The sequence below is a fragment of the Orcinus orca genome, chromosome 11, assembly GCF_937001465.1.
Source record: "Orcinus orca chromosome 11, mOrcOrc1.1, whole genome shotgun sequence".
NCBI classification, from domain to species: Eukaryota; Metazoa; Chordata; class Mammalia; order Artiodactyla; family Delphinidae; genus Orcinus; species Orcinus orca.
In genome coordinates, this window is record NC_064569.1 from 91,694,051 (window position 1) to 91,710,322 (window position 16,272).

Here is a 16,272-nt window from a genome sequence, read left to right on the forward strand (position 1 = left end):
AGCAAGCGTATGGAACTACGTAACACCTACTGACATTTCTGGGGCTTCCTATGTGCCAGGCCCTGTGCTAAGTGCCTTCCGTGGATGAACCCACTTAAACCTCCTACCAACCCCATGATCCATGGGCCTTGGCTCAAAGGACATTACAAATACCTAAAGCAGGCACCGGTAAACTTTTTCCGTAAAGGGACACATCGTCGATGTTTCTGGCTTTGCTGGCCATATGGTCTCTGTTGCAATTCCTCAACTCTGCCCTTATAACCTGAGAACAGCCGTGGGCAATATGTGAACAAATGAGTGTGGATGTGTTCCAATAAAGCTTTATTTATAGAAGCAGTTGGTAGGCCAGAGTTGGCCTAACCGTTGCAATTTGGCCACCCCGGGCCGAAAGCATAATACACTGTACTGGGGAAAAGCTGTGCAGTTCAGAGTGGGGAGAAGCTTTGCTCTTGACTGAGTGGCCGTCACCATGCCTTGTTCCAGGCTGGGCACAGGAGGCATAGGGGTGCAAAACCAGGCCTCGCCCATATGCCTTTATAGGGCTTACATTCTCATGAAGGAGTTACAGCACAGATGAACACGTAATTACCAGCCAGGATGAAGTGCTGAGGAAGAAAGGGGCCCATTTGGCACTGTGCAGGCAAGTGACAGGCTAATGTCACCTGTCGATGGCCGATGTTGCCTGAGGCATCAGAGTGTGGCGGGACTGTGTACATATAGGAACCCATTGCTTTCATTTACAGCTCCACGCAGTAAGTGCTGTAATTACCCCCATCACACACAGGCTAAAGCTGAGGCCCAGAGAGGTTAAGCCTTCGCTCAAGGCCACACAGCAAGGAAATGGAGGAGCTGGGTTTGTGAACCCAGGGATTCTGACTCTAGGCTCTGTGTGCCTAACCACTGCACCCCCGGCTCTCAGAGCATCCTCTGAACTCACGTGGGCAACAGGGAGGGTTTCCCCGAGAGGGTGATGTTGGTGCTGAGATGGATGGATAAGAGAAGCTAACTGGCAGAATAGAGGCAGGGTGTTCTAGGGAGGATGTGGCATGAGCAAGGGCTGGGGGAAGCATGGCTCGTCTGGGGACTTGAAAGGGCTGATCACAAAGAGTTAGTGCGGGGCCTTGGGGAGCTCTAAGGAAGATGAGGCAGGCTGGGGCCAGGCCACACAGGAACTCACGGGTTGTCTTTAAAGGATCCGCCTGCCAATGCAGGAGACACGGGTTTGAGCCCTGGTCCGGGAAGCAACTAGGCCTGCGCCCCACAACTACTGACCCTGCGCTCTAGAGCCCATGAGCCACAACTACTGAGCCCACGTGCCACAACTACTGAAGCCCGCATGCCTAGAGCCCGTGCTCCGCAACAAGAGAAGCCACTGCAGTGAGAAGCCCGCGCACTGCAACGAAGAGTAGCCCCCGCTCGCTGCAACTAGAGAAAAGCCCGCACACAGCAACAAAGACCCAGTGCAGCTATAAATGAATAAATAAATAAATACATACATACATTTATAAAGGCCTTAAAGCCGACAGGGCTGTCATGACCTGATGTGCATTTTAATAAGCAAATGAATATGTCAATCCCAATCTCTCAATTTATCCACCTTCCTTACCCCCTGGAAACCATAAGTTTGTTCTCTACATCTGTAACTCTATTTCTGTTTTGTAGATAAGTTCATCTGTACCCTTTTTTTAGATTCCACATATAAGCGATATCATATGAGGTTTGTCTTTCTCTGACTTACTTCACTCAGTATTAGAATAGATAACTAATAAGGACCTACTGTATAGAACAGGGAACTCTACTCAATACTCTGTAATGGCCTATCTGGGAAAAGGATCTGAAAAAGAGTGGACATATGTATATATATAACAGATTCACTTTGCTGTACATCTGACACTAACGCAACATTGTAAATCAACTCTACTCCAATAAAAATTTAAAAAAACAAAGCAAATGAATTAAGAAGTGGTCCAGGCTAGCCACAGGGCACCAGGAGGAGGTTATTGCTGCTGACCAGGCGATGGTGGTACTTGGACCAGGTGGGTACAAAGAGTGTGGGCAGAGGTGGCTGGACTTGAGCGATGTTTAGGAGTGATGAGTCGATATGGGTGGAGAAGAAGGTGGCGTTGAGGATAACTTCTGGGTCTCAGGTCTGCTGGCTGGCTGGATACAAACTTATGCAACTGGGAGAGGATCAAGCCTAAGGGGTGAGGGGAGGGAAATCAAGGTGTGGTTTGGGGCACGCGGAGTCTGAGGTGTTTGGGGGACGCACACGTGGAGTGTGGAGGGACAGTCGAATGTGTAAGATTGGGAAGTGGAGGTGCATTCTGGGCTGAAGCTGTAATCAGGGGCGTCACAGACACAGATGTGAGCTTGAGCTTGGAAGGGTACAAGGGTTCACCGTGAGGCTTGGGGAGCCCCAGTGTTTAGTGATGACACAAGTCATCCCACCCACTGCTCACACACTACAGCCAAATTCTGTAGACAAATCATTTCGTGATCCAGTGCCCTGTGGGCCTGGCCCCTATGGTGCCCTGCTGTGGTGGGCACAGCTGGAGGACAGGCAGACAGCTGCACACGGGGGCCCCGCTTCCTCACTCAGTCTGGCGGGGGTGGAGAGAGGTGGGCAGACCACTTCCTGGGGCCCACTCTTTGCCTGGCCCGTCCTGGGGCCTGAGTGTGGGCTTTCCCTTCTCTGGATCTCAGGTCTGGCTCAGATGAGGTTGGACCAGATGACGCCTAAGGTTGCATCCATCCCTCGTGGTCCTGTGCCCCCCAGACCTCTGCTTAGGAACCACTCAGCCAGGCTGGCCAGGTGCTGGTCATGCCTTTGATCAAAATAGTTGCCATGATCAGGTATACAGAAGGCAGGCTCCTTATTTTCTGGGCACATTTAACTTTATGCCTGTTATTCCATTTGGAATTTGATCCATTCTAATGGGGTAGAATCGCAGATGTGCTGGGGTTGGGAGGAGCTTCTGGGCTCCGGGGCATCTCTCGCCCTCTCCTCCTGAATGCTGTGAAAAGGGATAGACAGCCGTAAATGCATGCGAGAGTGAGTGTGAGAAAGTGTGAGTGTGAGAGAGAGTGATGGGAGAGAGAGGAGGAGAGGAGGGGAAAGGCAGGGGGAGGGAGAGAGGGAGGGAGGCAGAGCTGTCCAGAGTGGTGGTTAGGAGCGTGGGCTCCTGATGTGGACCGCTTACAGTCCCATGCTGGTCCCCGCACCGGCTGTGTGGCCTCTGTGCCTCTCCTTTCTCATCTGTATAATGGGGACACCAACAATAGCCACCTCCTAGGGCTGTTGTGAGATGAATGAAGGTGACGTATCAAGTGTCAGGCCAGGCACACACATAGTCAAGTGTCCCATGAACGTTTGTGATATCTATTGACACAGGAAAGGGATTTTGGAGTCCAGCAAGCTTCCTCTGGGAGCACCACCTGTGCAGGTGCCAGATGCTTTCCCACTTCCTGTGGTCTCTGGGGTGGGTGATCCGCTGCATGAGCTCAGGAGACACGGCCTGAGCGCATCTCACTTGCTGCATTGCCCGCCACGCCCCTGAGCCTCAGTGCTCTCCTCTGCTGCAGGGCAGCTCCCAGGGCAGCAATGAGGGGTGTTGAGTCAATGCATTTGAGGCTATTAGAACAGTGCCTGGTACCCACTAGCAACAGGAGAAGTTAGTTCTCACACAGCAGAGCGTATTATTGCTGCTTCTCATGGGCCTGGGGTTACCTCCACTGAGGTTTACTAAAGTGCAGGTTGCGGAGTCAGCGTGGTGGTAGCTGCATCCAGCACTTAAATAAATGGACCAGGACAGAAGAGAAACTGTCTCTGCGGGCGGAGGGCGCGAAGGGGAGGCGCCGTTCGAGAAGCGTTCGCTCTGGTTGCATGGATGTGAGTTAATACGATTTATAGCTTAGATGTTCCCTGACTGCAGGATGTGGTCACACCCACTGTGGTGATCTCTGGAAGGAATGTCCCTCACGACAGTTTTGCTGGAAGGGGCTTCAGGTCCGGGGCAGAGGACAGGAGCACGCAGCCTGGAAAACCATCACGGAGGCAGATGGCATCCCAGAAAGTGTGCTGGGCTGGGGTAAGTCACTTTCCCTCTCTGGATCTCGGTTTTTTCCTCATCTGTAAAATGGGAGGATGGGGCTGGGTGACCCTCGGGGCGTGTCTATCTCCAGTATTTCCGGAGCTGCAAGAATGTCTCCCTGAACTTCTAAACTCTAGTGGGAAGGAGGGGGTGGTGGACTTCCCTCAGTGCTCCCCTGGGGCAGCTGGGGGGCCCTAACAAAGCACCTCCCTAACCCTTGTCTCAGTGTGTCCTCAGAGCCCCCTGGGGGACTGGTATTCATCGAGGTCAGAGAAGTTGAGTAACTGATCCAAGACCACAGAGCAGAGCTCACCTTGGATTCAGGACCTTTCACTCCAAGTCCCAAGCTCAGACCTTGACTCCTGGTATCCCTCTCACCTCCCACCTAGGAACCCGCTGTGTGCCTGGTGGTACTGGCAGAGGGGAGTGGAGAAGGGGGAACAGGGAGGAGGGGGTTCTCTGAGGCTGGGAAGGGTGGCTTTGGCTCAGCTTGAGACCCTCCCTCCGCCTCAGTCCTCATTCTGGGGAGAGGGTGAACGTTCCAGGTGGCTCTAGCGAGGGTGGTCCCTCACTCATTCACTCAGCAAACATCTTCCGGGCCGACTAGGGGCAGGCCCTGTGCTGGCTGGGGTGGGAGCAGACTCCCTATCTGCAGCTACTCCCTGCAGTGTCCTCAAGCTGTTCACCACCCAGTGGGAAAGAAGAGTCTGTAACAGAAGTCGTAACACGCAGGCTGGAAAACAGAGCGGTCACCTCCCTGCGACCCAGCCTTCTTGACATTCCCAGCCTCAGAGAAGGGTAGCACTGCCCACTGTCTCCCAGGCAGGATGCCTAGATGTCATCTTTTTTTTTTTTTTTTTTTTGGTACACGGGCCTCTCACTGTTATGGCCTCTCCCGTTGCGGAGCACAGGCTCCGGACACGCAGGCTCAGCGGCCATGGCTCACGGGCCCAGCCGCTCCGCGGCACGTGGGATCCTCCCAGACTGGGGCACGAATCCGTGTCCCCTGCATCGGTAGGCGGACTCTCAACCACTGCGCCACCAGGGAAGCCCCCCTAGATGTCATCTTGCATCCTCTTTCTCTCACCTCCCCCCACGCAGGCTGTCAGTAACACCTGCCGGCCTCACAACCCGCCCCCTTCTCATCTACCTCCCCGACTTCCACCCTGGTCTGAGCACCTGTGTTTCGAGCCTGGATTCTGGCCGTCACCTCCTACTGGTCTCTCTGTTTCTGCTGGGACCCCATAGTCAGTTCTACGGCAGAAGCAGAGCGGTGCTGTTAGCATGGATGTCAGTCCTCGCCTCTCTGCTCAGAACCTTTTCGGGCTCCAGTCTCAGAGTAAAGCCGACACCCACAAGTCCTGGCCTGGCTTCCCACCCACTGCTCACACCCTCTGCCTCGCCGCATGCCAGCCTCAGACACTTTGTACTGGCTGTTCCCTCTGCCTGGAACCCTCTTCTCAGGGCATCTGCAGGACCAGACACGCTCCCTCACTGCCTTCAGGTCTCTGTTCAAACGTTACCTCCCCAGTGGACCTCTCTGACCACTGTACTGAAAACTCTCGCACTCCCTCTCTCCTTAATCTTTATCCTTCCTACTTTTCACTGTGTAACATACCGACAATAATGGCTAACGCCTCCTGAATGCTTACTGTGCTCTGGGCTGGAGGGAAGAGCTGTCTTACACTGACTCACTCAAGCCTCATTACAACCCTGCGGATGAACATACGTATGATGAACGTATGATGTTCATCATACGGATGAACATCCCATCGGGAGGAGTCTGGGTACCGGGGGAGTTAATTGAGAAGTGGCAGAGCTGGATTTGAACCCAGGCAGTGTGTGCTAAAGCCCGCCGTCACATTCTCCTGTCTCCTCCTGGTGGTAAAGTTCTGTAAATTTACCCCCAAATAATCCTTAGGGTCCTACCTGCCTGGGCTGCTTTCCACCTCCCTTACAGATGGCCCCTCTGTCTCCCGTACAGGTGTCCGTTCCTGACCCATGGCTGCCCCCAGGGAAGTCTCCTCCTGCCTGTTCTTGATCTCAGGGGGTCAGTGACTCTGGGAAGATGTCAGCTCCCAGTTCAAGCATAATCAGGTGAGATGTCTCCTGAGGGGGAGGAATAGGCCCTGTCCAGAGCCCTCCCTCCCTTCCCCCTTCTGTCCACTTCTGGCTTTGGAAAAAGAGTAGTTGGCATGGCAAGGCCCTGATACTACAGCTCTGGTGTGTGTGTGTGTGTGTACATGAACGTGCGACCTATGGGGGCCAACCCCTCCCCTCCCCCTGGGCAGAGTGTGTCAGGGACAGTAGCCATTGCTGGGAGAGCTTCACCCCACCCTGCAGTTAGGGGCCACACTACAGTGGATTTTGAGGTCTTGCACACAGTAGGTGCTTAAGACATGATTGTGGAAGGAAACTAAATTCTTCTGAACCTTCTTCCCCACTCCAAACCACATTGGGACAGCTGGGAAATACCACACACACACACACACACACACACACACACACACAGACCACGAAGAGACCCATGCGCACACAAGTAGGCACAGGCAACCACACAGGTGCTTACATTTAGATTGATAGCCACTCACACGCATGGACATGCAGGCATCAAAAAACACGGAACACAGTACAGACTCATGCCCTTGTGCACAAGACACAGACACACCAACACACCCTGAGCATCATAGGAAGTCACACCCCGGTCACCACTGCCTCTGCGCTTCACCAGCTTGAGGTAAGGAGCTTTGGTAAGGAGGGAGGGGGCTAGGGAGGAACCACACACCACAGACCCAGCTGCTGGCCCCGCAGAGCTGCCTGGGAAAAACAGGCTGGTCACCTTTCCTTTGTGGGTAAGGTAGCAATAGGTGGGCAAGGCTTGTATCGGCCACATCTTCTTGGGGCCAGAGGTCCAGTGGCCCAGAGTGATGACTGGAACCGGCTACAGCTGTTCCTCCCTGGACACTGCAGCTCAGGAGGAGCTGTGGACCTCCTCAGATACTCATGGAGACTGGGGAGTAAGAGCACGCATGCGTTCATTCAGTCTTTCATTTGTCCCATCAGATGTTAATTCGGCGCCTTCCTTCTGCCCCATCCTCCAAGAGGCACTGGACTTGCCTGAAGCTTGGCCTGCTGGCTTGAGAGCAAGTGAGCCCCACTTTCTCTGCCAGCCCAGGAGATCAGCTCTGCGCTCCTGGCCAGCCACGCCCTCCTAGCATTCTCCCTCCTCCCTCTCTGCTCCAGATCCCGCATCCAGCTGGTGGATCATGGAGGGCAGGGGTTAACCAGGCCCCCTCGCTGGCCACCCCTCCTCATCTTCCTCCCTGGGGCCTCCTCCTCTGCCTCTAAGCCTCGGAGTCTGAGGCTCAGTTCCTGCACCTCTTCTCTCTCTGCACCACTCCCTTGGGGCCTTCATCGAGTCTCACGGCTCGAAATATCATCCCCATGCTGACAGCTCTTAGACTCCTGTCTCGGGCCAGGACACCTCCCCGTGGGCCTCTGTAACTTAATGTGGCCGGTCCTGAGCTTCCATCCTTCCCCATCCCAACCTGCCCCCTCCACGGACACACACCTTGGAGTCATCCTTGATTCCTTCCTGTCCCTGGAAATCCACATGCCGCCTTTCAGAAAATCCTGTATGCATACCCTTGGGAATACTTTCAGGCTCTGACCCCTTCCCACCTCCTTCACTGCCACCACCTTGGTTCAACCTGCTGTCGTCTCTTGTCTGGGTGATTGTAACAGGTTCCTTGCTTTTTGCTTCTTTCCTTCACCAGAATGTAACCCTCACAAAGGCTCTGACTTTCTTTGTTTTGTTCACCTTTGGGTCCCCATACCATCAACAGTGTCCTGTACATGGTGAGTGGTAGTGAATGTCTCCTGAGTGAACGAATGAAAGAAGGAATGCTTCTAGAATCCAAGTCTCTGCATTGGTGCCACCTTCCTTAGGGAACCGTTCTGGAATGATCGCCTCCAGTCTGGGTTGGGGCCAGGCTCCCTCAGCACCCCACACTGCCTTCTATCCCTGCCTGAGGCGTCTCTGTTAGGTTCATGGGTCTGTCCAGCCTTCGTGGCAGGTGTGCTGTAGGTTTAACAGACCAGAACCGGAAGCTGACTCAGGCCCCGCCCACCCGGGTGCAGCTCCACCCACCTCCCTGGGCCAAAGGCACGCCCATCTCCAGGAGAAGCTCCGCCCACCTCATTGGGCCAGGGATCCTCCTAGAAGAACGACCTCTGTCTTCTAGCTTCTCTAGCCAATCAGGTTAGAGCTTAATGGAGGATGATGGGAACTCACATCTTCCGGCTTTAAAAAGTCACTTTTGTTGTCTAGCTCCAGACTGGCATATTACAGATCAAGGGTCAGCAAACTCTGCCCGGTGAGGCCTGCTGCCTGTTTTTGTAAATGAAGTGAAGTTTCAATGGAGCAAGCACAGCCGCGCTCGTGTGCTCCTGTATTTGCTTTTGTGCTGCAAGGTCAGCTATGAGTAGTTGGGACAGAGACTGTATGGCCCACAAAGCCTGGCATATTTACTATCTGTCCCTTTACAGAAAAAGTGTGCCAATCTCTGTTACAGATGCTCAAAAAATATGGTTGGATCAAGTCAATTCAAGTCAGACCCTCGGAAACCTGCGCTGCTAATGTACGTTCAAGTCTTCTGTCCAGAGACACCAAAATGAACCAAACACTCTAAGCAATTCTCTCTTTAAAATTAGGGAAATGGAGGTATAGGATAGGTAGGAATAGCCACTGAAGAATCCTATATCTTTCTTTTGTTTAACAAATAGCATTTATTGAGAACCTACTATATTCCAAGAGCTGTTCTAGACAGAGCAAAGAATGAGACAAGGGTCCTGTCCCAACAAGCGCTTGGCATCTGGATGGTAAAGCATCACACCCTCACTGTGTCCAGCCAGTGCAGCTTTGGGTGCTGGCTCTGCTGTGTCCCTCCTTCCACCTCTGCCCTCGGGTGTGTCTCTGCCAGCCCCCGCATCCCAAGTCCAGCTGTTCTCAGAGGGTCCTCCCGCCAGGCTGTGCTCTACCTGCAGCCACGGACTGTGTCTTACTCATTCCTCTGGACCACCACAGCGCTGGGTACGGCCTCTGACATACAGAAGGTGCTCAGTCTGCCTTAATGCCACCACCAGGCTCCTTTGAGAGCCCCAGACCTGGTAATGGGGATGACGCCCAAATGACCCTTTAGGAATTCCATCTAAGAGCAGCATCTATGCAGGAATTCATAAGGGGAAAGGATGAGCTTTGTAAGATATTTCCCCCCTTTAAAAAGAAAGCTATAAATGACGTGATGTTTCTTTCCCTTCTCTTCCCAGCTGCCTGGCTGGCTTCGTGCTCCATGGGCTTGCAGTGAAACCCAGATTTCAGGCTGATCTGAGAGCTGGGTTTGATGTGAGGGGTAATTATTGAAAGCAACAGGGGTGATCCATATAATAAAATGCCCCCTACATTTTTCATAAAAGTGATCCAAGGGTAATACTAACCGATGCTGTGGGGGGATGGGAGGGAGGCTTTGGCCCGGGAAGGGCACCTGGGAGCAGAAGGGGACGGGCAATGCTCCTGGGAGGAGAGTAAACTCCCTCAGGAAGTGCTGCCTGAGAGCCTGGAGCAGAGCTTTCAACTACTTCTGCTCGGGGCGGCTTTGCTGTACCAGGTATCAAGGACCCTTAGCCCATCTCCTGGAAATCCTTTTCTCCCAGAACATTTTGCCTTGTTAGTTTTTGCTGATTCTTGAGAGATTTCCTTTGGGTCTCAAAATACTTTCTCTTGATAATATGTCTCAGGTGGATTTAAGATCACAGCTATTACATCAGGATTTAACTTTGACTTGACTTGTGGGGAAGGAAAAAAATCGCATTGTTTCAGTAGAAGTTCCAGTCTGGCACCGCCTGATAAGTTTCTTCATTGGGTTATTCAAGAAATAGCTACTGAGTGCTTTTTACATGCTGGGCCCTGGGCTGGGAATACAATCATGAACGAGATAGGTAGAGTCTATCAGAGTCCTAGTGGAGTTGGCAGCACTGCGAGGGAGCTGGTTGCTCAAATAGACAAGGACCCCACAGCGTGATAAAGGTGCTAGGCTCTGGGAACCCCTTCGAGGGCATGGAGGACTTCTTGGAGGAGGTGATGTTTCAGCTGAAACCTGGAAGATGAGTAGGAACTTTCCGACAAAGAGGGGAGAGAAGGGCGTTGCAGGCAGAGGGAAACGGCATGCATGAAGGTTTGGCCACTGGGCAGGAGGGGAGGAGGGAGGCTTAGCTTTTTCCTGCCCTCTGTGGTGACAGGGACCTCTAGATAGTCCTGGCCTTTGACTCTCGAAGGATGGAAGGGCAGGACCCACCACGAGGAAGGAGATAAAAAAAAATTGCATGCACTCACGGAGGAAATATTCTGCTGTGTCAGCTTCGTAATCTGCATCCTCTGGGAAGTGATCAATTTGCTTGCAGAGACCTTTGAAGTTCCCTGGAAAACAAGGGAAGAAAGAGCTCGTAAGACATCCTAGGCTCCGGGGATTCAGAGCCCACCGGCCTCTTCCAGACTTCTCGCTCTTCTGAAACTGGCTCAGCCCTCTCCCTCATCCCCGGAGGAAGGTATCGCTTTGTCTGTTTGGACATCTGTCTGGTGAATCAAAACACACACACCCGCGGTGCTGTGGAGAGGATCTAAGGCTTAAGACTTCAAAACCCAGCCTTCCATCTCTGCATCGAGGCTTCTGAGGATTAGCTGAGGCGTGGCGGGCAGTGGAGGTTTGAATCTGTGCTGGGGACTGCCACGGAGGAAGCTGGTGAATGTCAATACACCTGCCTCTGCGCCCCAGCCCGGCTGGGAGTCACCTCGCGTCTTACACGCGAGAAAGCAGATCGCTTTCCAAAGAAGGCCGACCCCAGACGGGGCTGGAGAACATTCCCACAGACCTTTAGATGAGATTGCAAAGCATTTTCTCACTGGCAGTTACATAGAATTCACTATATGGTGGCCCTGAAAGTTCTGAAATACCCTTAGGGTTGAGCCCCCCAAGGGGGCTGGCCCTCTACCAGGCTCTTGGACTAGGACCCAACCTGTGAGAGGGGTATTAGCATCCCCATTTCACAGATGAAGAAACTGAAGCTCAGGGAGGCTAAACGACTGAATAAGTACTCATGGCCAGGAAATGATGGAATAAGGGCTCAAACAAAGACCTTTAGGTTCTAAACATTTCCTTGGTGATTGCTGAGAAAGTGAGAGCTGGCTCAGATGAAAACCCCTAGCCCAGTGTCCAGCGGGCCCCCAGCAGTGATCACAAAATGAATGAGTGAAGTATTGAATGCGATCTTCATAAAAACTCATGTGGAGACTAGAATTACAAGCACGGCTGCTTCATGACACCAGAGACTTTGTCTGTTTATTTGCGTTGTATCCCCAACACCAGCATAGACACTTAAATTTCTCTGAATGACTGAACCCTCGAAGCTGTGCAGGGAGATATGGCAACCGCGGGTGAGAGGCAGGCTTTGCGGCTGGACTGCCCTGGCCTTGGGTCTGACTCAGCTTCACGGAGACGCCACACCTCAGTTTTCTCAGAGGAAAGTGGAGATCAGAGCAATTCTTCCTTCACAATTGTCATGGGGATTACGCGAGTTGACATGTTGAAAGCACTCAGGGCAGTACCTGGCACGTTAGTAAATGTGCTGGGAGTATTGACGTGAGAGAGATATGAACCTTGACTACATTTAGCCCCTGATTTTCAGGATTTTCCTGTGATGGTAGCTAATGTAACCTAATTAATACAGTCCCCAATATGTGTTAGCAATTTCTTTTCTTATTACAGGATATTGAATATAGTTCCATGTGCTATACAGACCTTGTTGTTTATCCATTCTATATATAATTGCATCTGCTAATTCCATCCCTCCCCCATACACCCTCCCCCTTGGCAACCACAAATCTGTTCTCTATGTCTGTGGGTCTGTTTCTACTTTGTGGATAAGTTCATTTATGTGATATTTTAGATTCCACATATAAGTGATATCATACGGTATTTGGCTTTCTTTCTGACTTCCTTCACTTAGTATGATAATCTCTCGGTCCATCCATGTTGCTGCAAATGGCATTATTTCATTCTTTTTTATGGCTGAGTAGTATTCCATTGTATAAAGAAGTTTTATTATTATTATTTTCAATTTTATTTATTTATTTATTTTTGGCTACGTTGGGTCTTCGTTGCTGCGTGCAGGCTTTCTCTAGTTGCGGCGAGCGGGGGCTACTCTTCATTGCGGTGCGCAGGCTTTTCATTGTGGTGGCTTCTCTTGTTGCGGAGCATGGGCTCTAGGTGCGCGGGCTTCAGTAGCTGTGGCTCGCGGGCTCAGTAGTTGTGGCACACGGGCTTAGTTGCTCCGCGGCATGTGGGATCTTCCTGGACCAGGGCTCGAACCCATGTTCCCTGCATTGGCAGGCGGATTCTTAACCACTGCGCCTCCAGGGAAGTTCCTCTCCGGAGTGCCCGAAAGCCACAGACCTCTCATTTTCAGGAACGACTTCCAGCCCTCTGGCGCGGATCTTAACGCTCCCGCCCTCACCCGAAGGAGCAATTTCTTTTCTTATAGGATCCTGAGACTTTGTAGCCCATGGAGTAGGTTTTATCATGTACTATAGAAATTATTTAGGGATTTTAAGGCATTAGTACACAGACCTGTGCATACCACATATAGCTGTATACATAGGATACAGGTGTGCTTATATAACTAAGTACTTTAGGTATTTCTTGCTGTTATCATGTTATGTAGGTAATTCTATACTACATATTACAGAGAAGATGGTTGATCCTTACTCCCCAACCCCACCCCCCCTTAACTGTCTCTGTACCAAATTCGCTTCCTTTCCCAACTTTTGCAAGAAAAACAATTCCCCAGAGCATAACGGAACTTCGGGTAGCTTCACTGCAGCTTTTTAGGATCCGAAGAGCACAGCGTTTCATTCCAGATGCTCCCATCAGGGCAGCCGTCTTCTAAGTGTGGTGGGCAGTCTCTTCTCTTGCTCAGCACCCTCCCCACCCCATACCTTGCTGTCTCCCCCTCCTCTGTTGTCCTGACCACGTCCCACGCTGCTCTCGGCATCTTGCTGCATTAACTGGAGGCCTCGCGCGCCCCCTACTAGCTCATCCTCCGTCCAGCCACACACTCTTCTCTCCTGAGAAGAGTCTTTGTACCCGCTGCTAAGAGGATAACATAGCCTCCCCATTGTTAAAAGTAGAAATCAGTGTATTTACAAAGCACTTTGCAGACCACTTTCATTTTCTCTCAATTCAGTCTGACAAATATTTCGTCAGTGCCAACTTGGTGCCAGGCGTCTTTACGAGGAATCCGTACGGGAGGGGAGGTGCGGAGAACGGTACTGACGTGCCCCGAGGCTCCTAAAAAATTGGGGGCAGTGTTCAACCCCCAACCAAGGGATCACAGGTGGAGCCCCCACGTCTGTCTTCTAAGGGCCCCACGCTTCAGGCTGGGGGACCACACCTGCACCTTCTCCCCACGCAGCCTGGCTGTCCCGCTGCCCCAGCCCGTGCCTCCGTCAGCCTTGGACCGTTGGGTCCCAGCATGATGCCTAGCGCAGGAGAAGCACTCCAGAGATGCTTGTTGAGAGGCTGTGTCAAATAATCAGCAGCCAGACCTCTCCGGTGAGGTCCGGACCTGGGAATCCAGCTGCTTGTTTGATGTCTCCTGGTGGATGTTTTAAAAGCACCGTACACTCAGCAGGTCCAGACTGGAACTCATGATCTGTCCCTCAAGCCTGGTCTTCTGGAGGCACCAGCTAGGTCAGCCAATGCCTCTTCATCGCTCCCTTGTGAAAACTGAGCCTCGCCATCATCGCCGACATCTCCTCCTATTCCCTGCAGGCTCCATTCATCACGACGTCCTGTCTGTATTAGCTCTCAGTATCTCTCAAACCCATCGATTCCTTTCCAACAATAGTGACACCCACTGCCAGGTGGGTGCTTGCTTCCCTGGATGACTGCGGTAGCCTCCCCACTGGTCATTTTGTACCCACTGTTATCCGTCTCTACAGAGTAATCATAGTGAACCTTTGAAAATGCAAATCTGTTCAAGCCACATCCAGTTTGAAACACTCAACAGCTTCTCGATGCTCTTAGGGAAAAGCTCAACATCTTTAACAGGGTCTGACCCGGACTTCTGTCTGGTCTCACCTCCCTCTTGGTGCATGTGTCATCTCTGCTGTTCTTCCTGCCATGCTTGCTCCTACCACAGGGCCTTTGCACACGCTGGTCTACCTTCCTGTGCCCCCATCATATCCTTTGCTGTCCCTCTCTCAACCTTCTTTGGCCCTCCTGCACTGTGCTAGTGGGGTGTCTGCCACTATGCTGGCTGCTCTGTGTTGGGGGGAGGTGTTAAGGCATGAATGATGCTGGTGGGAATGTTCTGGTAGAGAGGGAAGAATTGATAACCCAGGGAGGGGATGGGGCAATGCAGGAGCAATGTGAGAGGGGATGAGGTCTGGGACACAAGTACAAGGTTGGCCTTATATGGACGATGGTGTGTCCACCGCACCGGGAGGGAAGGGGCATCTGTGGGTACAGATGCAGGGGATGAGTAGGCATGGTGGGAGCTTGTGACACTTCTCTTCTGGTTGCTTTTCTTGATGAAATGGGAAGCATGCTCATCAACTGAGGATGATGAAGGGGAGGAAGGGTTGGAGATTTGAGGGAAGTGGAAAGTGAAATTTTTCTCCATGAGAGTGGGAGAAGGAATGGGCCAGGCTTGAGACATGAAGTGTGGGTGTTGGTGGCTTGAAGGTCCCTCTTGAGATTCTGTGGTTTTCTCTGAACACATTTAGTATGCGGCTGCAGTCTAGCTGGAGAGTTGCCTTTAACCAGGATGAGAGTCAGTGAGATGAACACAAGAAGGTGAGGGGAGAAAGGCAGTGATTCTGAAGATGGATCAGGCCCTAAGCTGGTAAAGGGGACAGTGAAAAGGTGGTGGTTTCAATGTACTGGAAACGTAAGGTGAGGGTCAAGGGATGGTGGCGGGAGTGAGCTGGAAGGGTGGGGCATGGGAGTCAGAGAGCAGATGCAAAAGACTGAGATTGTGGAAGGGGCGTGGTTATTGGTAACGTCAGGGTCAATGATAAGACCATGAACCGGGTAGCTCAAGTCGGGTGGAGGTAGGGATGCCATTCAAAGTATTTAGCAAAGCTCATACAAATTAATATAGAAGACAAAACGAAATAACTTTTGTACATAAAATAAAACTAAATGTTTGCTTTTATTTCCTACATACATCAATTACATATTATAAAACTGCTTACCAAGTTAAATGTTGACATGCAAATGATTCATCAAATTATTCTAATAAACCCCAACTCAGTGGTTGGTTTTTAGAAATTATTGGTGTGATCTTTTGATGATGAGGCTCTTACAAGCTAAATGATGGCCTTGTCTGGACCGAGATTTGACACAGGGAACCATACCAGATGCTTCTGGCCCTTCTCTGTTAGAGGAAGAGTCATCCTGTCTCTGTGATATAGAATTTTCTCCTAACCTGCCTGATGCAGTTCAGTTGGGGACTTCTCTGAGAAAATAGCCCTCTGTCCTGGAAAGTGGCAGAGCTGGGAGTGGTAGAGCGGGCGTGGTGGTGGAGGTGAGAAGGACGGAAACCTCAAGAGGCAGTGCTCTTGTGGGCAGTGGGGTGAGCACAGCCCGGTCCTGCCACTCAGGATCCTTTGAAGGTTCTGTTCTTCTTGGGTCCTTGCATACCCCCTGCAGAGCCAGGTGTACTGGGGCCTGTAGAGGCACAGAGCTCACCCTCCATCCATCCTTGGGGAGTGGGGAGAGGCCATGGGCCTCAGTCCCAGCCCTTTCCTTCTCTGCCTGTCACAACCCTGCTCAGCCCTCTTCCCCATACTTGGTGGGGCTGATTGATGCTGTGGGGTTTCAGTATTAAACAAGCAATGATGCAGGACTTGTAAGGGCTGGCTGAGCGAGGGGGAGAGGCCAGGTACTGCGAGGACTCTCTGCCTGCTTGTGAAATCTCCCAGAGGACCACAGAAGTAGCACTAGGGAATGAGGTAGCAAGTGGTAAACGTCTCAAAGAATGGGTGGGGGGAATGCCCGGGAGGCAAAGAATAGAGGCGAGGGGGAATCAGGGTAGAGAAGGCTGGGATGAATTTCAGGGAGAA

General features: G+C 51.9%; 1 protein-coding gene across 1 annotated transcript in view; it reads right to left on the minus strand.

The window, feature by feature from the left end:
• CACNG2 (calcium voltage-gated channel auxiliary subunit gamma 2) overlaps positions 1-16,272 on the minus strand; it is a 120,075-nt gene that overhangs the window by 6,413 nt on the left and 97,390 nt on the right. The window contains exon 2 of the mRNA XM_004279434.3: positions 10,483-10,566. Within this exon, the coding sequence (XP_004279482.1) occupies positions 10,483-10,566 (84 nt within the window). The remainder of the gene's footprint in view (positions 1-10,482; positions 10,567-16,272) is intronic.